At 41.5% G+C, this 21,815-nt stretch overlaps 4 protein-coding genes across 4 annotated transcripts in view; 2 read left to right on the top strand and 2 right to left on the bottom strand.

Annotated features, from left to right (window-relative positions):
* Positions 1 to 46: 46 nt before the first annotated feature.
* LOC128258715 (26S proteasome regulatory subunit 10B-like) lies at positions 47 to 2,520 on the bottom strand. Its single transcript, XM_052990518.1, has 3 exons — positions 2,490 to 2,520; positions 1,788 to 2,414; positions 47 to 1,286 (listed from the first exon to the last, which is right to left on the bottom strand). The coding sequence occupies exons 2-3, from the start codon at positions 2,403 to 2,405 to the stop codon at positions 708 to 710; spliced, it is 1,197 nt and encodes a 398-aa protein (XP_052846478.1). The 5' UTR covers positions 2,406 to 2,414; positions 2,490 to 2,520; the 3' UTR covers positions 47 to 707.
* A 772-nt stretch (positions 2,521 to 3,292) lies between these two features.
* Positions 3,293 to 5,100, top strand: LOC128258721 (kelch-like protein 41b). Its single transcript, XM_052990532.1, has 4 exons — positions 3,293 to 3,656; positions 3,957 to 4,022; positions 4,083 to 4,518; positions 4,584 to 5,100. Exons 2-4 carry the CDS (start codon positions 4,012 to 4,014, stop codon positions 5,073 to 5,075), a joined length of 939 nt encoding a protein of 312 aa, XP_052846492.1. The 5' UTR covers positions 3,293 to 3,656; positions 3,957 to 4,011; the 3' UTR covers positions 5,076 to 5,100.
* A 2,859-nt stretch (positions 5,101 to 7,959) lies between these two features.
* LOC128258709 (uncharacterized) overlaps positions 7,960 to 21,815 on the top strand; it is a 103,644-nt gene continuing 89,788 nt past the window's right edge. Inside the window, 3 exon segments of the mRNA XM_052990509.1 lie at positions 7,960 to 8,132; positions 8,342 to 9,868; positions 9,870 to 9,890. Of these exon segments, the coding sequence (XP_052846469.1) occupies positions 8,477 to 9,868; positions 9,870 to 9,890 (1,413 nt within the window). The 5' untranslated portion in view covers positions 7,960 to 8,132; positions 8,342 to 8,476.
* On the bottom strand, positions 11,199 to 21,544 carry LOC128258710 (T-related protein-like). The gene is given in 9 exon segments (XM_052990510.1): positions 11,199 to 11,898; positions 11,978 to 12,042; positions 12,044 to 12,375; positions 12,839 to 13,621; positions 13,624 to 13,633; positions 13,696 to 13,839; positions 14,183 to 14,303; positions 15,408 to 15,756; positions 21,202 to 21,544. Coding segments are annotated over 8 exon segments (2,109 nt in total). The 5' UTR covers positions 15,752 to 15,756; positions 21,202 to 21,544; the 3' UTR covers positions 11,199 to 11,588.

Below are 21,815 nucleotides of genomic sequence, written 5' to 3'. Positions count from 1 at the left end.
TGGCTGTGCTGCTGCTGTGAGCACTTGCTGAAAGCAAATTAACAACATTATCAACAAAAGCAGAAGCAATGTTTCTGACTTGGGTGTGAGAGCTTGGGAAGCAAAATCCGACTGCCACTGTAACAGCAACACATTTCAAGCTTGATAATAATGGAGAATATTACTTTTACTTTGGGACTTTATTTAAAAAAATTTTGTTTCATCATTTTTTATGAATATAAAATTTTCTTTCCAATTGCTCACAGCAATACTTTTGGCAGTTCGAAATGCTGTCGAAGCAAATGACTTTTCACAGCATAGCAAAGCAAATATAACATTATTTTCAATGGTAATTGTTTTGATTTAGTTTTGTTTTTATTGGAAACGTTTGTCGAGCTTTCTGCAACATCACAGCCTAGACTAAGGTGCTTTTGCATCCTTAATTTTAATTTATAATAGTTAAAATAAAACCTGTTTCCGAAATTTTCTTTTTTTTATTTTTTACATATATTTCTTAGCATTCGTATACACGCGCTTCGAGAAAATGTTTTAGTCTCGATACTAAAAATTATTTTGAGGTAGAAATAAGGATACTAATTTCGAATTGTTTAGATTTATCCTAATTTCGGATTGTTTAGATGCTTTCTTTAATCTGAGATCGGTTTTGTGCTGGCAATTGACAGCGTTTTATGACAATCTTTTATTTAAATAAGTCGCACAATTGATTCCTAAATGGGCTTGTAGTCCAACCGCGATTCCAACTTCTTGTTGTCGGCGATTTTGCGAACAGCCTTCATGAAATCCTCCTGCACAACATACTCTCGATCGGAGCGCAGGGCAAACAGCCCGGCCTCCGTGCAAATGTTCCGTAGATCGGCGCCATTAAACATGTCCGACAGCTTAACCACCGCTTCGTAGTCAATTTCCCCGCCTTTCGACAGTGGTCCGGCGTGAATCTTGAGGATGTCCATGCGAGCCACCTCGTTGGGAAGCGGGATCTCGAGCTTGCGATCCAGGCGACCTGGACGCAGGAGGGCAGGATCCAGTGTGTCCGGCCGATTGGTGGCCATTATCATTTTTACCTGGCCCAGGGCATCAAAGCCATCCATCTGGTTGAGCAGCTCCATTAGCGTGCGCTGGATCTCGCGATCGGCGGAAGTTCCTTCGGAGAAACGCCGCCCTCCGATGGCGTCGATCTCGTCCATGAATATGATGCACGGCTGGTGGTCGCGGGCGTATGCAAACATCTCGCGAATTAGACGGGCACTCTCTCCAATATACTTGTCCACAATGGCCGATGAAACCACCTTCGGATATGGTAATATATTAATATCCTAAGGTAAAGCTTTTAAGCCCTTAACTTTATACACTTCTGTTTCTTTTTCATTTACTTTTGAAAAATTTGTAAAAAATTGATTCGCACTAACAGGTTATAAAACTTAAACAAAAAAGTCAAATACATTATTTATCACAAAATAAACAAAACTTACCTTTCCTAATCATACATTTGTGAGGATCGGCCAGGATCAGTTATATTAAATACTTGTTTCACACAAGCTTTTTAACATAAAAAACATTACAAATTTGAAGTAACCAATTTTATTTAGTGATGCTTTAAAGCTAACAGGAAGACCTAAAAATTATCATATAAATTTGTACCACCTTTTGGTCATGATTGGGTGATATTGTCAATTATTTAACCTAATCGTATTATTATACCAGCCATTTTCTGTATGTAAAGCAAAAGCTTTGTCATTTTCCAAAGAAAACACCACCCCGGAATCATATTAGACAGGTATATTACTCACCTTCAGAAAGTTGGCGTCCATCTGGGAGGCGATGGCGCGGGCCAGGAGGGTTTTGCCGGTGCCAGGTGGCCCATAGAGCAGACATCCCTTTGGCGGACTGATACCCACGCGCAGGAAGATCTCTGGATTGAGGAGCGGCAGTTCAATGACCTCGCGAAGCTCACGGATCTGCTGGCCAAGACCGCCGATCTCGGCGTAGTTGACGTTTCCCGGATCCTCGTGCGTCATGTTGTAGACCAGGGGATCCACTTCGCGCGGCAAGTATCGCATTATGGTCAGAGTGGTCACATCGAGGGCGACCCGAGTGCCGGCCTTGAGTTTATCCTTGTTGATCTGCCGCCGACATCCGACCACGTAGCGCGGTCCATTCGAAGCCTTGACAATGAAGTTGTCCGGGGTCAGCTGCTTGAGGACCTCCCCGAGCATCTGACCCACGCTCTGCAGCGCCCGCAGGTCGTCCTCGGACTTCTCGTACTGGACACTGAGTACCTTGTGCTTGTCCCGAAGCGACTTCAAACGCGACTCAATCTCGCGGTGCTCCAAAAGCTTGGTGCGGTATGTGGTGAGAGCCTTAACGCGCTCATCGTCCATGGGGGGACGTGCTTGTGGAGCTGCCATTCCTTTAGCCTGGAAATATTTTATTTTATTTAAACTACCCCGAACCTTTTCAGCCGAAATTCGTTTCAAAATGTGCAAACTCACGGTACGATTTTGACGTCTGTCAAGTTTAAACTTTAGGAGCCCTGAGATGAACTCAATTATGAACTACTCCGCTATGTAACACTTTTATAGAAAATTGAAACGCGAGAAAGAAACATCTTAAAGAAACAGAACATTTTCTATCTATTTTAATATATTTTTTTACAATTTTTTGCTTTTATATTTTCATTTTGAAATTCTTATATATATATCAGTCATGCCTTTATTTTAAAAATGTAGCTAATAAAAAAAAATTTTTAGGTTGAACCTTCATTGCACTTTAAGCACCTTAGAGCTTGAAAAGCTTTTTTTTAAGACATTTCGCAGATGGCGCCACTGTGTAGCAACTTAACATAAAACCCAAATCCGATAGAGATGAAGGACGTAAAGAACTGAGCACTTTTCATCAGTGCTACCAGTTGCCTTATCTAAGGAAAATTTGAACTCCATTAATTTATTTTTAAAAAAGAAAGAAAGCAAATTTCGGCAAGCCAACTTTTAAGTACCCTTGCAGCTATTAAAAAGTTAAATATTCCTTAAAACGACTATGTTTATGGCTGGTATTTATATCATTCCCATTTTGATAAGACTTAAAACGAAATTTTGAAGTAGTGAAGCATTAATTTATTGTGAAATATATATATCTTGTTCGAAGTAAACAATTTTATTATAATATTATAATATATTATATTTAATGTTCGTTTATGCTTTGTATTGTAAGGAAGTTATAGCCGGATTCCATTGGCGCATTAAAACGCATTTTGCCTACTGCGCATTTATTTACACAGGGAATCCCATAGGGCCAAAAGCCACATTTAAAATAAATACGATATTTTTTATTCATTTCTTTTCGATTTTTCACAATTCAAATTAAACAAACCCAGATCAGCTGTTCGTGCCACTCACATGTCGGAGTAACATTAGCTAAATGCTAATGCGCCAATGGAATCAGGCACATTTAAAAAGTCCACTAATGCGGTAATGGAATCAGGCTATTAATTTCTTTAAATATACCACACTGCTTCTGGTGGAAATAGGCTATAATTGTGAAAGCGATATTGGAAACGCATTAGTAAAATTAATCGATAAGAGTTATTGAAACGTTCAAGAAATCGAATTGTATGACTTCCATCATTTTGGATTTATCCAGAGAGCTTAAATGGTCGTAAGGTAAGTGCATTATTTTTTTTACCAAAGTGCATAAATTAAAACTTAGCGCATTTTGTGTTGTATCTATCTAATGATAATAAGATAGTGTTTTGCAGGAAGAGCCTGACCGCAGTCAACACACAAAGAATGTATGTGTGCCGACCAGAGAATTTTTTAGTATAAAGAGGATTCCCAGAATTTAAAAATTTTCATAGAATTTTTAGAACATGAGTTCGATCTTATTATATTAAAAAAAAGGGTTTAACGTTTATTTAACTAATTTATTGCCAAATCCTTTAAAACCAATTTTAATTTTTTTAGATTTTCCAGTCGATTTTAGAGTGTTATTAAGATTTGGAGCTAAAAGGAGTGCGAAATGAGTACCAAGTATGTTCTAATGGAGTATTACACATGTCCACTCCTTAAATTTTTTTTTTTGTTCTCTAGATCTGATACCACTTTCTTTCATCTCATGGAGAAAGGAAAGTTCTCTGATTGCCGTTTCAAAGTGGGATCGGAAACATTTGATTGCCACAAGATCATCTTGGCTAGTGTATCGGACTATTTTGATCGCTTGTTCCTTGAGGAATCTACAAAGGTGACCTCCAAAATTTATTCGCTGGTTGACGTTAAGCCAGACACCTTTAAGAATTTTCTTAAGTACGCATATACCCGAAACGAAAAAGATATTTGCAACTATTCAAATGCCATGATTATGGAGCTCTTCGAGTGCGGATCCAAATGGTTAGTAAAATCAATGACCAACATCTGCTCTAAGCACCTTAAAATCCATTGTGATTCTATGCCGTTTGGCGATATGCTTAAAATGTTTGAGTTTTCGCATAGAATGGATAATTTGGAACTGATCAATGCTTCTAAAGAAGTGAGTAATTCTGTGAAAGGGTAATGGGTTCCTTTTTAATCATTTATAATATTATATCTCTGCAGGTCATGACAAAACGCTTTGCTAAGTCATTGAATTGCTTCGAGGCACTCCATTTGACCCCAAAAGTCTTTGAGAAGTACGTTCTTGCTACCTCCGAGGTCCTACCAGAAGTCGAACGGTTCAAAATGATCCAGGCCTATCTTGACGTGAACGGCTTAAAATTTGATAAATCAAATCAGAGTTCGCTGAAGGAAAGCAAAGATAAAAACAACGAAACGAACGACACAGAGAACGAGGATTATGATCTTTTCGTACTACCAGAGGCTCCGAAACTTTTCCCACCGACTCTAATAATAGGAGAAATGGAGAAGTGTCATTTGGAACCACCAAACTCAGATTTTGTTCATAAACTTCTAAGCTATATTAACTATAAGTTGATGTGTAGCCAGGATTTTTATGAAGTTGTTGGCAAGTCCGATTTGTTAACATTCCAAGAAAAGTTTGAAAATCTATACTTAACTATCAAGAGTTCTGATAATGAGGATGATAAATAAACGAATTAACCAATGAAAGGTTGCATTGAAGGAAAATAAATATTTTCTTACTGAATAACAAATATATTATAAATACGTTTTTTATTTATATCAAACTTAAGCTGTTCCTTTCAGATTTCAGTATATACAAAACTTGCTAGATAATGTTAATAAATATTTTATTGTTTAAAACAAAACGCCAAGAAGTCAGTGGCTAATTTACACTATGTCAAAAGTGGTTTTTCAGTCATCTGACAATTGAAAAGCGAGGAGATGTACATAGTAAGTGGTTTGGCTTTCAGTTTTCTGCTGGTACGCAAATATCATCGAATGGTTAGGAAGGTGCTGGCCGGGAACCAAATGTCGGCATGGTGGCATCCAGGCAATAAATCAGGGCATTTTGGGAGCACTCTGTGTTACGAATCCAGCTGCTTCGAGGGGCGACCAAAACATCGGGAATTCCACTGGAACAGTGCATCCTCCGGTCGAAATGCTCCGCATTCGGGACAAATGACAAATATGCAGTTTGCAAATGTTTAATGAATTTTGGCCTCTCGTAGCAGCGCTAATTGCTGCCAAGTACTTTGGATGCGATATTTAGCCTCACCATTTCATAAATACAATTGCTGTGAATTTCTATGCGCTCTTTGGGTTCTGGACTTGTAATTTGCTACTTTTTCTAGTGAAGTATTTTATTATATATAAAATAAAATCTCGAAGATTAATTTTTTGAGGATCCTAATTAAAACTAATCATTTAGTTTATACTGTATTACAAATACAATTTAAAATATAAATTTCTCGAAACAAAGAATTGTGGAGATATAAACATTTTAAGGGTATAAGCTTAAAATGGTAGCTATTTATTAGTTAATTTGGATTTCCACCTTTACGGTCACTCTTAAAAATTCCTTAACCAGCATCACGCACTCGAAAGAAATAATGTTAAGAGATGGAAAGCATATCCTGGCCAACTGACTAAAACGTATCTAAAGAGGACAGTGGAACACAAACAACAGAAATCTGAATGAAGTTTTCTGAAAACGAAACTGAAATTCTATTTAATAAAGTTTGGTTGCTTGGATGGTCCGTTGAATGTTGCATGGCACAACATGCGGCGCAGATGTTTCCCGCCATCCAGCCAAAGTTCGGCATCTGGCCAGAACAAGAGGGCTCTTCGATTTTTGCTCACTTAGGCCAGTGTCGCCATGAAAGAAATTAAACGCAGTTGCCTTGTGGCAACTTTCGCTTGTTTTCGATCTTGACTTCTGACATCCTCTGTGACAGGGAATTACAGCCGAGCTCATGGGCGTGGCTGGCCAACATGTTCCTCTAAAATTATGGCTTGACTCCGACATCAACGCACTTTAAGAGCCCAATTCGGTTTCAGTTTAAAACCTATTTTTGTTTAATTTTGAAGAAATTTTAATATAATAATTTAGCTTTAAAACTATTGTTTGATATTACATTTGTATATTTGTTTTTAACTTCTGTTACTTTTGAATCTATGGATCCACACGTAATTATTTGTCTCTGTTTTGATCTTGAACTACTATTTGTTTTATTAAAAGGTTTGGACGCTTCTTATTAATTATGTGAGGCCTTGTATCTAGAATATTATTTGCATATGGATGTAGCATATGCTAATGCAAATTTTAGACCCAGCCTGAATTTGAATTTCATTAACACGGTTCGAGGCGTGCAACGCTGCAAACGCTGCAAACACCTACTTCCCCTCCATTTTCCGATTCCCGCCCTTTAGGCACTCAACCCGTCCGATGCTTGATGGCCATACATCAGGATGAAGGATGAGCACTCCAGAGGATGTACAATATGTGCCATGTGCAAGTGCTTACATATGTACACAGGTACAGGTGTGCCGGAATGTGGCCATGCATTGTAACGCTAACTGGTGTCGCCGTCAAGATGCAAGAAATGTTCACACTTCAAAAAAAATGAAATCCAAACTTTAAAACAGAAAAGACCCCTTTCGTTTAATACATTGGTGGAGAAAGTCATACCACAGGAAATTGGTTGAAACAATTGGGAGAAAGATTTGTTTTTAGGAATGACTAACTGGCATACGTACCGTATGAATAACTTCGCGCAGCGCCTAAATCTTAAAACAATAATAATTGTTTTTTAATATTAATTGTTTAAAAACATTTTTTCCTGAGTGTTAAATTGAGGGGAGTGAGTGTTTTGAGTTGAGGCTAACAAAAATGGATGTGCGTCGTGACTGCAAAATTGCTTTGGATGCCAAATGAATCCACTTGCATATTTCACTGCCGCCCTGTCACCTGCGGGCTCACCTGTGGGCCACCTTTGGCTGTAAGTCGGGAAAACCCTATCATAAAAACAATGGATGTTAGCTTTCCTCTTAGGTGAAATAGTAACTTTGATTACGAAGCTGGCTTTAAAGCAAAAAGAAACATTAAACCTTATTGAGGACATAGGCTGCTTAATACGCATACGGTAAATGCATACGCACAGTGAGTGAGAAAAGTGAGTGTGATGTACTCTTTCAGTTTATTTAAAATTCTAAAGGTCTGTAAAAGCTAACAACTAGTATTCTTGAATTTTAAAAATTTAGTTCAATCTTTATAAAAAAACTAATTTCAGAAAAAATCGTTTAGGTTCAATCTTTCTTTAAAGTTCGCATTAAATTAAAATAAACATTAAATTTAAACAATCTACTTACAATGACATTAGCTAAACTTAAAATAACATTACATTAACATAGCGACCCACTGCCTTAGTTTTTTTGGTGGGGCAGGTCACTTACGATCCACAGCTTCCACCAAGTTCCAATGGCGCTTATTGCGGAAACTGTTGCTGCTGCTGTTAGCAGTGACTTTATAAAGTAACGGTACCACATCCAAATAGAGGCCAGTGTGCTGGCTGTTCCGCGTGGCAACGGTAATCGAAAGCGGTATCGGTCAACAGTAACGGCACTGTTTATCGGAAAATGTGACGGAATATTGGCGGGATTGTGCGTGTTATATTTTGTTTATTTTAGTTTTCATGTTGATAAAGTAATGAAAAGGTCTTTATCAAAAACAGTGACAAGATGAACAGAGTTAGTAAATATAAATATTATTTTCAACTGACCTATGTACATACATATGTACGAAATTTCCAAATTGTGTAACTTTGGTTTCTATTAAAACAAGTCATTTGAATATTGCTCTACCGCGAAATTTATGGGTTTTTGAATATATATCTTCTTTGCTGTAAGACTTTTCATTTAATAAAATGCGTAAATATAATGATTGAATGTTCTTTTAGTTTTTTAAGATGATGGTGTTGAAATAAAAGTTTTACATATTCCAACCGACAATAACTTTCCTTGTTAATAAAAGTGAGATACCTAATAGGTATAATCCAACCCATCTAATGAGTGACTAACCATTTTGCGCAACGATGTCTTCCGGCGAGTGGGACCTGCGGGCGCTGAAAGCGCTCGAGGAAGAGGAGCAGCGCGAGTTCCTGGCCCTCAGCCAGAGGAACCTCTTCGATCCGCTGCCGAATCCCACCGGCGATGCGGCCAGTGCGAAGCCATCGCTTACCTACGCCCAGTTGCATCCGCACCTGCTGAAGTTGCCGACGATCGATGAGTGCCAACTGATGGCCGTGAAGCAGCAAAGGTCAGCGGCCCTGCGATTCAGCCGTGCTCTTTCCCTGTCCGCCCACTCGCTCACCTCGCGAACCGGAAGCGGTATGGCCACCGGAAGCGGAAATGGCCTTGGCCTCGGTCGGAAATTGAAGGCCCGCTTGGTGGGCGCCAAATCCAGTGGTTCGCTGTCGCCCGGTCGCCATTCGCACAGCTACAGTGTGTCCCCGGTATACACACCGCCGCCCATGCGAAGATGTGCCACCCTGCATCACACGCAACCGGTTCGCAAGGCCTTCAAGAATCTCCAGCAGCTGCAGGAGCGGAAGCGCCAGGCGGCCGGAAGTCACCTACAAAGGATCGCTGGCACTGGAAAAACCTACTGGAAGTACGGAGTCAACTCGACGGCTGCCTCGATAGTGGGCCAACGAGCCCGCCAAACGCAACAGATCGAAGTGGAGGACTGCAACGGGTCGGACGAAGTGAATTCGGAGCCACAGGAAATCTCCGAAGCGGAAACGGGATCCTGCAGCGTGCCCCTGCCCTCGAAGGACACCAATGAAATACTGCGTCTGATGCTCAGTGCGGCCAGTTCGGCGGTCACGGTGACCCCGACGGCGGCGGCCATTGGAAACGGCAGCGTGACCGGAGCAACTGGTGGCGGCCTGCCAGGGCGACGATACCAGAACGCCAGCGACGCTGAGGAGGACGAAACTGTTGCGTACGAAGCTTTCCACCAGGCATCCACCAAAAGCTTCGAGCGCGGCGCTCTCTTGCGAGTCGGCAGTTTAACAGTGCAAGAGAGCGATAACGGTAAAGCCAATGCAATGAGTCCACATAACAGTCCTGGTCGCGAAACGCAATCCACAACGGCGGGTTCGGTGGGCAGGCGGATGTTCAAGTCCTCCTCTTTGGATTGGCCCGGGGAATCACAGCAGCATCAGCAGCAGCATCAGCAACATAAACCACAGACCCATCAGCAACATCTAAGCCAGCAGCAACATCAGACTGCAAATCAACTGGAGCTGGTCGAACCGACAAAGGATAATCGATTCCGGCAGCGGGATCACTGGGAACTCGACCACGTCCACTTCCATCACGAGGCACTCGGACATCTAGCCACCAACGGCGCCACCGTCATCGATGACGAACTGGAGCAGCATATCAAGCACTGTTCCTGCTCCTGCAATCACATGGGCTACTGGCAACTCAATGGACTATCAGGTGAGTAAATAGATATCTAAAGCTTTTTCAAAAATCTCTTGAGTCTTTATGATAAATTGGTGGAAAATCACTTAAAAAACTTTGAATGGCCTTAAGGATTCTACAGATTTGAGGGCCACTTGGCATATACTTTGGCAACATTTATATAACATATATATTTATCCAAGTTTAGATGCAATAAATACTGGCTTACAATTTAAATTTTAATTGAATTGAAATCCTTAGTTAACCATTGCAGTACAATTTTGGTTTAATAAAACAAAATAGTTTCACCAATTCCTTCCTAATTAAATTCGGTTTAGGAATTCTATGTATTTCCCAATTTGCCAGAATGCAGATTTTTTTTGTCCGTGTACCGTTCTATCTAAAACATTTTCCCAAATTCCTTCTAATTAAATTCGGAATTCCATGTATTTCCCAATTTGCCAGAATGCAGATTTTTTTCCCGTGTACCCATTCTATTCTAAACCGCCACAAATGATTCCGCCGTGTAATTTTAATTGCACCAACTATTTCTGCCGTGCGGGTGTCCGGCAATTCAGGTGAATGGCGGCACATTCAGTGGCCGTTACCATCCACTTTCTAATGCACTGTGTCGGCCCGGCCAACAGACGCGTATAACCCAAACTCATTATCACCGAGGTCCTTTGTGGTCATTCCGGGCTCATTCCGGGCTGGATTGGTCCTGGCAGATTGCCGCCTGGAGATCGGCCCGTGGGCACTGACTCTGCCAAGTGCTCACTGCTCCATTGTCTGGCTGCGAGTGGCCCGCAGGATGGGGCAAACTTTTGAACTGAATTGAATACCCCTTTGAATCCAACAATGAGCAGGATGCCTGAGTTAAGCTTGGCTTCCGGGTTTCTCCCGGCCTCACATCGTTATTGTCCGTAATTGTTAAGACGATTTTAAGTTTAATAGCTGCCATTCCAAATACCAAAGGAGTCACTTCGCCGCTGACCCCACGCAAACTCAAGACTTTATCTTTTGTTTTACTATGGCGATGCAATGCTGCACTCTGTGGCCCGGACTGTGTGACTTTTATGGTGCAACACGGTGGCAAAAACTGCCTGGGAAACTGCTTAAATCCTTACAGGAGTCTAGCACGAACAAATATTTTACTACTAAATATTACACTTTATTCCAAAACATCAAATCTAAACGCTGGGAAATGTGCTGTGCTGTTTTGTAAGTATCTTACCTCGTTATATTTTGAAACAGTGAAATAATTCCTTCTGGCTTTTTGGATTCAAACGCATATTACACGTTTTCAAAGCTTAAAAAGGGTTTTACACGATTTTCCATGTCAAATGTATTCTTATTACATAGTATCAAATTGTTTCCTAAAATGTTTGAGCATTGAACGTATGATAGGTAGTATGTAGATATGTTACAAAGTGTCCAAAACAGAAGCCTTCTTTGATCAAAGATTAATGCAACATTGAGCCACTGAGCTTAAATTTTGTAACTCGAAAACTCCCAGTCTCCTTTTCAAACCAAACCGTTGTGTACTTTGATTACGACTTTATAGGAGAGTGTTTTACAGCATATAGATAATTCTACAATAGGTGCGATTGCGGTTGGGTGTGCTTTACTACTTTACTAGTAGCGTTACTAACATAGGGCGTTTACGTCTAATTTGATCGAACATCCATGCGGTCATGCGTCTAAAGGCTGGTGGTGTCTATCCGTGGCATCCGATCACTGCAGAGTGCTCTGGGGCGGTGTAAGGGGTGTCCAGGTATCGGCGCCGACTGCCGCGGCTCCGCTGACCACGGCGGTGGGCACTGAAACCACTGAAACCGCAGCACCGCCGGAGACGGGTGCCCGCTCCACGGAGTGCTCCAGCGAGGAGGACTCTATCTTGATGTCGTGGGAGCTCTTCAGGGCGGCACCGGCGCACTCCAGCGTGATGACCGAGCCCTGCTCGTCGCTCGGCTTGTACATGGCGGCCTGCGGATCGTCCAGCGTCTTCGATACCTCCACGGGCTCCAGCGGATGGGCGGCGTAGCTGCAAGGCGGGGTGGCGGGGATTCATTGATAGCTACGTTAGCGGTAAGAGCGCACAGTTCCCCACCGATTCAACCTACCCGATCTCCAGGGGAATGTACTCCGGCTGGTAGTAGGCGGCCGCGGCGTTCTGGTACAGTCCGTACTTCCGCCCCGGATCCGTTGTGCCAGCCACTGGCCGGATAGCTCAGGGCCGAGGGCGCATTCAGCACCGCATTCGTGTACAGCTGGTGGGTGGGCGAGGTCGGCGTGGGATGGTACACCTGGTGGGCGGCTGCTCCGTACGCCGCTTGCGGAGATCCCGACGCCCCGACCCCGACCCCGGCCCCGGGGCCAACACCCACTCCGGTTCCGTAGATGTCCGTCTGGGCCATGTTGTACTGGTGACTGTGCGGCGTCAGGTGGTGGATGGTGTAGCTGGGCGAGGAGGTCGTGTAGCTGGGGGATCCGTTCGTGGGCGACGGCGAGTTGTGGGAGGCTGCAAGTGGACACGGGCGGAGGTCAGTATGGGGTCATTCTGTGGCGTAAGTGTGAAATTTTGCCAGGTCTTTTTGTTAATTGCCCATTAAAAGTCTGTTAAATTGGATTAACATAAGGAATAATTGCCTTAGATTTGAGTCTTCCAAACAAAAATATGGAAAACATTATCTAAAACGAAGTTTAAGCAACATCTGTAGATAAAATCCTTTCAGAATCAATAGCGTTTGGTCTGGGCCTTTTTTAGTCTGCCAGTGTTGTTGGTTTAAATCAATTAAAAGGATATATAATTCTATATCTCTATTAGCTTGCCACCTTTTAAAATGTTTAACAAGACGTCAGTAGATTTACAACAGTTCCATTATATACATTTTGTATCATATGTAATGGTGGTAGTCTTGATATTGTATGATATTTAATGAAAACAAAAGGTCATCTCTTGGGCAACCTGGTGGATTACTCACAGATATTGCGGCCACTGCACACGTTCATGGGCATCGGTCCTGGTACGCTGGTGGCGTTCCAGTAGTTGCCGTTGCTCTGCCAGCTGCTGGGATAGGAGAAGACGGAGGCCGTGGGACTCGCTTCGACCGGCATGAAGCCGGATTGGGCGTAGGAACTGCTGAAGCATCCGGCACCTGCCGCAGAACCGATTCCGGCGGCGCTGGAGCTGCTCACACTGGTGCTCACGGACCCAGTGGACGAGGAGTGCAGACTGGTGGGCGTCTGCGGAGCCGACGGCGGTTGGGGCGACGTGGACGAGGCATTGCCGACGCTTCCGTTGGATCCGGACCCGGAAACCACCCTGGGTCGGCTGTACGGCGTGGTGCGAGTGGGTGCCGCACTGCGCACGGATAGCGATCTGCCGTAGCGATCGCAAGTGGCGCCCGAGGAGGGACCCACAGAACCGGCCGACGAAACACTGGGACACGAGGCCACCAGCCCGTGGCTCTGGGCAATGGAGAGCGGCGGAGCGGCCACGGCGGCGGCTGCAGCCGTATAGTGGGTGGGCGGAGGTATGAGCCAGCCGTAGTGGGTGTCGTGTGGATACAGCGTATCCGGTCGCTCTTTGGCGTCGAGAAAGGCCTTCGCAAAGGGGTTGTACTTGATCTTCAGCGAGGTGACCTCCTCGTTCTGGTAGGCGGTCACCGCTATGAACTGGGTCTCCGGGAACGGATAGGTCACCACGTGCCGCTGTTCGGAACCCACTCGGACCAAATGCACCCGCGGTTCATATTTGTGCAAGAGTTTAGCATTATCTGGGGGAGAATTGCTAGTTGTAATCACAGCTTAAGTAGTTAAGGTCTCAAGGCTTGCTCACCTGTCCATTGCCATTGGTCTTGTTGGTTAACTTCACTTTGGCAAACGAGATGGGCTCCTTCATCCAGTGGGCACCGAAGTTGGGAGACTCGGGGTGTACGTAAATAGGGTTCGATGGGGGAACTTCCGCCTTGCCACCAGGAACCTACAAAGTGGGGAAAATAAATAAATAAATATATTTTCAACTTGATAAGAAATTTTATGGAAAATATAAGGCATTAGAGTGTGTTCTAATTAAATTTTAAGAGTCTAGTTAAACTGAAACTGAAATTTTCGCTTTATTAAAAGCTTCTATAAAAATAGATTGATCTCAAGCAAACATCTCGAGAACTAGCAAATTTTTTAAACAAACCAAAGTAAAAATCCCCAAATTCCAACTTGAATATATAAAAAGTGTGAAATTATACAATAAAGAAATTATATTGTCAGACTTCGATCTTGTTATATGCTTAAAGATTCAAACCGAACTTTAAGACAAAAAGACTCACCCATTCGCCGTTGACGTACTTCCAGCGATGAGAGTCGATCTGTACGAACTCCAGGAGGACGGTGTACATGGCGGCGGGATCCAGACCCGAGGCACTGATCTTCACCACGGGGAACATGCGCCTGTGTGTGACAACGGGGATCGCAATTAGCAATTATAACAGTTATATAACAGTTGCCATGCATTCGTAATAGTGGGCAAACAGTGAGCGCAAATGGTTAACTGCCACGAATCGTTTACCTTTGCCATTGCATTTGCCTTTGGCCCAGACCACAGCCGAAATCCCCCAAAGGCGGAGTTCAAATCTGGAGATGGAGCCGGCGGAGGGAAGAGGGTCGGTCCGGATTGCGTTGCGGGCAAATATTGGAACTGCTCATGCGGGCTCTGTTCCACAACAATTAGTACAAGATGGCGGCTGTTGCCGGGCCACGCTAATTAGCACCTGACCAGGCCAGCAGACCGACTCTCGACCCTCGTCTCTCCTCCCTTCGGATCTCGGATCTCGTCTTTCGGCCCGGTTCCAAGTTCTAAACGCGCGTTTCGCGCACACACACACTCCCCGTAAATTGGTAAATATTTTTAGTTATTTCAAGAAATGCTGGCATGTAAATAAACACATGTACAGCCTTTTCTATACACTCTGAAAAAAATCATTCCCATTTGTTTAGATTTCCTACGCCATTTTTAGTTAAGTTTAAACATATTTCTGCACAAATTTTTAAATTCGCCTTATAGTTCCATTAAGTAGTTGTTTAAAAATTAGCTTTTTATGAATTAGTTTACAAGCTTAAGAAACAGATTTTTTAGCTTAGATATAAACAAGGGTTTATAGTATTCTCAAGTAGTTAGATCTAAAGGAAAGCTTTTCAAAAAAAAAAAAAAAACTTAACTTAACTTAATTTAGTACATTTTTTTTCAAATATTAATCCTTGGTTATTGTTGGTATTCAAATATTCCTACCACTCTTGCACCTAATTTTGTCTTAAAAACAAAGAAGTGCATTTTTTTTCCGAGTGCATTCATTTTAACCTGAACTGGGAAAACGTTATCGCTTCATTATGACTTGCAAACGACGGGCAGTGAGATGAAAACTATGGAAAACTGATGCAGCAAAAACAAAAGCGCAAAAACTCATTGCCAATTTGCATAGGAAAACAAAATGCGCCGCCATCGCCGTTTAGCACATTTCAAATTCGAACAGCCCCCAGAAAATTTCACTGACTCACCTGCCGTTCTTGGTGACGATCATCTCGTTGGTGAGATTCTGGAAACGCAACCAGAGCTCCCGGTCGTCCAAGGAGATGCGTAGATTTCGATCCAGTTCGTTGGGACTTCCTGCTCCGCCTACGACCCGATGGCCGCCATTGCCGGATACGCCGGCACCGCCGGCTGTGCCCACCACCACGCCCCCCATTCCATGACCATGCCCATGTCCGTTGTGGGTCACATGCTGGGGCGAACCACTGCCACCAGCTCCGCCGCCACCACCCCCACCTGCTCCTCCCCCCGACACATTGCCACTGAGTCCGGTTGTTGGATCCACGGCGGACAAGATGTGCGATGTGGTCATGTCAGCTGCAATGCACAGAAAGAATGATAAATCAACATTTTAGTTTCACATTAAATTAAATTCGTTTAATAATATTAATTATGTTGAAAATTTTTAATTCACTTGATTTATTTATCTTGTGATTCCCAAAAGGCACTTCCTGTGTTAAGAAAGATTGAAAGAGAGAACTTGTTGCTCACTAAACGTCTCATAAAAATGATCGGCCCAGGATCCATAGGTCTCCTACACTGTCCTAGGATAATTTAATAGTAATTACAAATCATATTCGGAAATATTTAAAGAGATCTGTGAGATAAATTTAATAATGACTAAAAAAATGTTATAGTTTTTCAGTTTGTGTCAATTTAAAAAAAAATTGTTCTCAACATTTTGATTCTCAAACGTTTAAATTGTTGTTAATAAAAGCTAAAAAATAAATAAATCTTAAATTCTCAATGGCAAACTCTAGCTCAAACAATAATACTAATTCTCATAGTTTTCCTAATCAATATAGCCCTAAAAAGGCTAATATTCTAGAATTCTTAGCCATTTTTTGTAGTTATTGGATTTTAAGAATTGTAAACACTTTTAATACCTAAAAACGTAGAGTAATTTTTTAGGCATATTTTACTCTAGCAATTAATAGAAACAAGACCGAAAATATTAATTATTTATTTTTAGAACTAATCGAACTTACAAGTCATTTTATTTTTTCAATTTAAATTTAAAACTTGAGGGATACAATTACTATTTGAGTATTATTTAAATCTAACGATTTTAGTTTCACAAATAATAATTGTTCTATGAGTTTTATTTTCAGCTTGACAAATAACGCTAGCCTTGGAGAGTTTTTAACATTCATATTCATGCGGGTTTCGTTTGTTGTAGAAATGCCGTAGTCCACTTAGTCTATTTCCATTTTCCTTTTTCCACAATCGGTTATAAGAGTATATTCAAAAAAATTTGAGTTTAAGTTTTATTTTCAATCAAAAAAATTTAACTTAAGGAATAATTCTTATTTAGTTGATCAAGTCAGGCTGAAAATAAAACTCAAAGAACAATCATAAATTGTAGAGCTGAAAATAAAACCGAACATATAATCGTTGTTATTGAGATTACTATAAAACTCAAAATGTAACTGTTATTTTTTCTGTAAATCGTAAAACTCGAAAATAATCGTTGAAAAGTAATTTTTTAATAAAACATATAATCATTACGGTCCCTGATTAAGACATTTTCTTTGATTTTCGGTGTTATTTGACTCATTCTCGCAACCGGGTTCCAAAAAAAATGGTTTCGTGGCGGTGGTCAGTGTGCATGGGCATTACATCAAAGCAATCTCAATCTCACCCGCCTGGCGAAGAAGACGAAGTGTCGGCTTTATGCGTTTACAGCACTGTCCCAGGAGCATTAGAAAATGCTCAACCAGCGCTCTTGTCGGCTTTTAATTATATTGCACACTTTAGCCATGCCTGGCATTTCGTCTGCGAGTGCGTCTGACTGGGACTGGGATTGAGACTGGGACTGGGACTGGGACTGGAACTGGGATTGAGTTGGCTGAGTTGGCTGAGTTGGCTGAGATGGCTGAGATGCTGGCTGGCCATAAACAACGGGCACCCTTTTTATTTATGGCCGCGGCAACAAACACCTCTGTTTTGCGTCGGGTTTGGGCCAGGGTCATTTGTACGGTTCGGATGCTCGAAAACCCCTCAGATGTGCCGGTTCGGCTGATGTCTAAATTCTTAGCCCCCCCTCCACCGAAAGTGTTTCTCGCAATGTTTTGTAATCATAAATTAACAAAATGTATTAATTGTTTTGTTTGTTTTTATTGGGCCACGAATTGGAGGCCAAGTGCCGCCGTCTAGGATTCTTTTATGGGAACGACCCCAAATACCTAAGACTGATTGTTCTTGATTCTTGGATCCAGATTTGATTTATGGGAAATTTCTTCACCCATCTTCCATCATAAAAATGGCAGTAACCGAATGCGGTTTGATGTCTTTCGTATTTGTCAACCATTTAATTTGATGGTGTCAAGCGAACAGGTTTTTTTCTAGTGTTCTAGGTGAGACCCACATAAAATCATCTCCACAATCAATCAGTAGATATACTTCCTAGTTGCTTCTAAAGCGGGAAAAGCAAATCAATCAATGTGGTGTTTTTTGAAAGAACATAAATCAGTGTACTCAATTTTTGTGGGTTTTAACACTATTCCTTTTGTTCAAGTATGATTCCTAATAAATATTTTATTAAAGATAGTTCAAACAATTAAGTAATAACAACTGTGGTTAAAGATTGCTTTCATCTATAAACATTAATCTACACCCAATTAAAATTTCCCAAGAGCTTCCCCCATAAAATTGATTTCAATCAGTTGAATTTAAAAGTTTAACCACTCTAACCCTTTGGCGGAAAGTTAAATTCAGTTTATGGATTTTGAAGGGTTTCCGTTTTTCCCGCTCGTGTTCGCGCCGCGTTATCCTAATTTTCACGCGATTCTTGGCGCGTTTTTCTCATGTCCCCAATAGACGACATCATAAAAATTCACTCTTCATGACGGTGCCGACGATGGTTCCCCACATGGCTGGTGGCTGATGGCTGATGGCTGATGGCTCATGGCCGTGTTTGTGTTCCACATCGATCCGCACCGCCACTCCAGCCTCCAAGTCTTTGGTCCCATCACTAAGCTTAATGAAAAGCTGTTTTTGTGTGTTGTCTCCTCATCCGAGGGAGCGGGAGCGTGTGTGACTGTTTGCCCCTGTCTATGTGGTATAGTATATACTTTGACTTTTGATGGCAGCCATGACGGGTTTCGGCTTTGGGGTTTGCATTCGACTCTTTCCCCATCCGCTTTGTTGTTGGCTTTGTTGATTTTTGAATCATTTCGTGACTTTGATATTTACTCAGACGCTTTGAGAGGTTTTTTCGTATGAAATATGCGCGCTATTCGAAATCGAACCGAACCTTTTGTAATATGGCGCTTACGTACTCAAAGTACTAGCACAAACGAACACGTACTAATGGTCGTGAATAAAAACACATTCACGTTTGCACTTTTTTATCTTAAAACTGTAGGAGAGGGAGTGCCGGCTCATCAAATATGAATTCTTATTAAGCTGGCTTTTCAGAAACCATAGAAAGTTCATTTAAATTCATTGAAAAATCAAGCCGCATTTAATAGTGATAGTTAAGCTTTAATTGGGTGCACAGCAATTGGATTATTTCCTTAATTTATTCCTATTTAAATGAAGTTGAAAAGACTAGTTTTTTTATGAACCTGTTAAATTGCTTTTATTGGGTGTAAATGTATGAAGCCTTCGCTTTTATTGAATAGTATTAATTATTTATAACTATTTAAATTAAGAAAGTCAAATTTAACATGATATTGTATTAATTAGAAAAATTTCAGTGTGTTTAAATTGTTTTACTTTGCACAACACGAAAATTGCTCTGCCTTTATTGTTTACCTGTTTAAACTTCATTTGGTTCTTTACTATCTATATCTATCTTACTTACTTATGATTGCCTAATGTTTTTCACATACCTATGTTCTTTTAGTAATTAATATATTACTGAATTACGAGCAACCATTTAACTTATTTGCTATTACGCAGCTAAAAATTCAATGACCCCCAAACTCCTGGCAATATCCCCCCAAACATTCTTACACGTTTATTGTTACTTGTATTTATTCGCTAGGCTACGGATTTATCCACTTCGATTCGCGGTTTGCTCAAAAGGATTATATTTCGCACCTGCTCAGGATGCTTGCGGGTGGCATCGATGACAAGTGTTTGCTGGTAGCCCATCGGAGGCGATTAAACCAAATTTGCTAAATTTCACACACCACTTCGCATGAAAATAAACCGAATTTAAATTTAGACACTGCGGGGGCGCACTGAATTCGAACCTGCGAACCTGCGAACCAGCGAAAGAACGGAAATGCCAGCGAAGTAGGGGAATCCAATCGCCATATTTCCGGAGGACAATGTCAAAGGTCACGCCTTGAGAAAGAGCCAGTTGATTGCTTTTTCCGGCTACCTTTGTTTTTTTCTTTTGGGGGGGGGGGCGGTGTGGGCGTGGTCGTTCACGCCGATTGTCACACTTTTGTTTTCTGCACTGCACGGCACACTGATAGGCGCACTTTATGAGCGGCGTACTAAAATTTTGTACAAACTGTAATTAATTAGTAAGCATTTGTCAAGTACTAAACGCTCTGCGGGGGAGGGGCGGTAGGGCGGAGGGGGCTCCTTCGGTCTGTTTATGGGCATCTTTGATTTGCATTTAATAGGATAATTTTCACATGCGTCGTAATTGACTGGCCGATCGATCTGACTTGGTGTTTTTTGGCAATCCATGTCTGAAAGTCTGCGTTGAAATTCTTATGTCCCCACTAATTTGCGTGTGAACGTCTGCCACGCCCACGGCCACAGAAATATAACTCCTCCCGCCCCCTTCTCGGCTGCTGTTTTATGTCATTAGAGGTATTATTAGGATCGTTAATGGGGGATTTTGTCACTTGCCCGCTGGATTTCGGGCGGCTCGTCAACACTTTTTTTTGGCCAAGTGTCAAAAAGTGTCTGTTTGGTGGTTTTGTTTGGTTTCGGCATTTGATTTTCACACGTTCGCTTAAATAGGTTTGCCAATTTGCTATTTGATTACGTTTATGGCCATATGTCACACAGAGAAACAAGCACTGACATTTTATGATCTCTCAGCTCTCGATTCGGAGAAGGGACTATAGTGAAATATGCATTTTTGGGCGGCTTTTGATTTTGGGGTCATTTAATTTTATAGTTGCTAAATTTTGTGGGATTCAAAATAGGTGATCGGGCTTTTTTTCACAGAGTTTTGGCAACTAGTAAAAGAGTAAGCTCCTTGCAATATTTGAATTTATAAGTGACGCTTAAAGCGTTATTAGATATCTTATATCATAAGCATTAGATTTTTCTAAATAAAGGTCTTCCCAAAAACATTATGTGCTTATGTAGTAACATAATATAATATCATAGTCCCAAGTACATTTATTTATTTATAAGTCAATATATATTTTTTTTGCCGACGGGTTTTGGTTGTATGCAACATTTTCGTCAAAAATATGTTTCAAACAAATATTTCTGTAATGTAAAATATACCCGAATTTTTTCCTAAGCTTAATTTTAATTATTAAAAATTTGTCGATTCACAAACGAAACTACTTAAAGAAACTTTTTTTTATATAAGCCAGCCAAGATACTTTTTCTTATGGGTTCTAGTATTTTATAAATGTCTTAAGCTCATGGTCTTGCACTATTCATTCACTTAAAAATATTCACTAAGTTGGCATTTTTTCGGGGATGCTATACCTATAGGTAATTATCCTATCTATTTTTGCATTTTCCACGGATTTGATTAAAATGTACAATAAAATCTGATAATGACATTTTTGTATAATCACTGTTAGACTTAAATTTCAATCTAAGTTAACTTACATATTTGGAAAAATGCTCCGCGCCGTAATTCGGCGTTTTCGATATAATCCAGTTGAAAAACTCCGTCTCAAGATGGGTTGGTTTTGATTAAAGTTTAGTTTGGAATGCACCTAAATCACGCACTTATTTAAACACTGTTTTTTCCGGGGATCTCTTTAACTACGGGAAAAACGCCACGGATCACTTTCGAAAAGATCAGATGAGAGAAGGAAGAGACAGCCGCAGACCGCGTGCCTTTTTTCAGGTTTTTAAGTTTTTCAATTCGAGTCGAGTTCCGAGTTGTGCGCTGCCGCCGATCGTGTGTTTGCGTTGCCACCGTTCCCGAGCTAATGATCGACGATCGGTGCTAATTTTTTCAACCATCACAAGCCGCGCTTTCGGTTCCTCTTTTTTTCTCGTCTTTGGCCGACATCGTTGTAGTTGTCGTTGTAGTTGTTGTTTTCGGTTGTTTGGCCCGTGATGGCCGGCTAGCGAAACTCTTTCCCGCTCTTATAGCCGTCCTCTTCTGGCCCTATCGGTGATCGGTTAGCGGATGGTTAGGCCACTACCCTCTAACAGGTAAGACCGCTTCGCCATCTCGCCTCTCACTCGCTCCTCCAGCCGGTCAATCTGCG

This window comes from Drosophila gunungcola (genome assembly GCF_025200985.1).
Source record: "Drosophila gunungcola strain Sukarami chromosome 3L unlocalized genomic scaffold, Dgunungcola_SK_2 000003F, whole genome shotgun sequence".
NCBI lineage: Eukaryota > Metazoa > Arthropoda > Insecta > Diptera > Drosophilidae > Drosophila > Drosophila gunungcola.
This window is presented reverse-complemented; position numbering and strand designations above follow the sequence as displayed.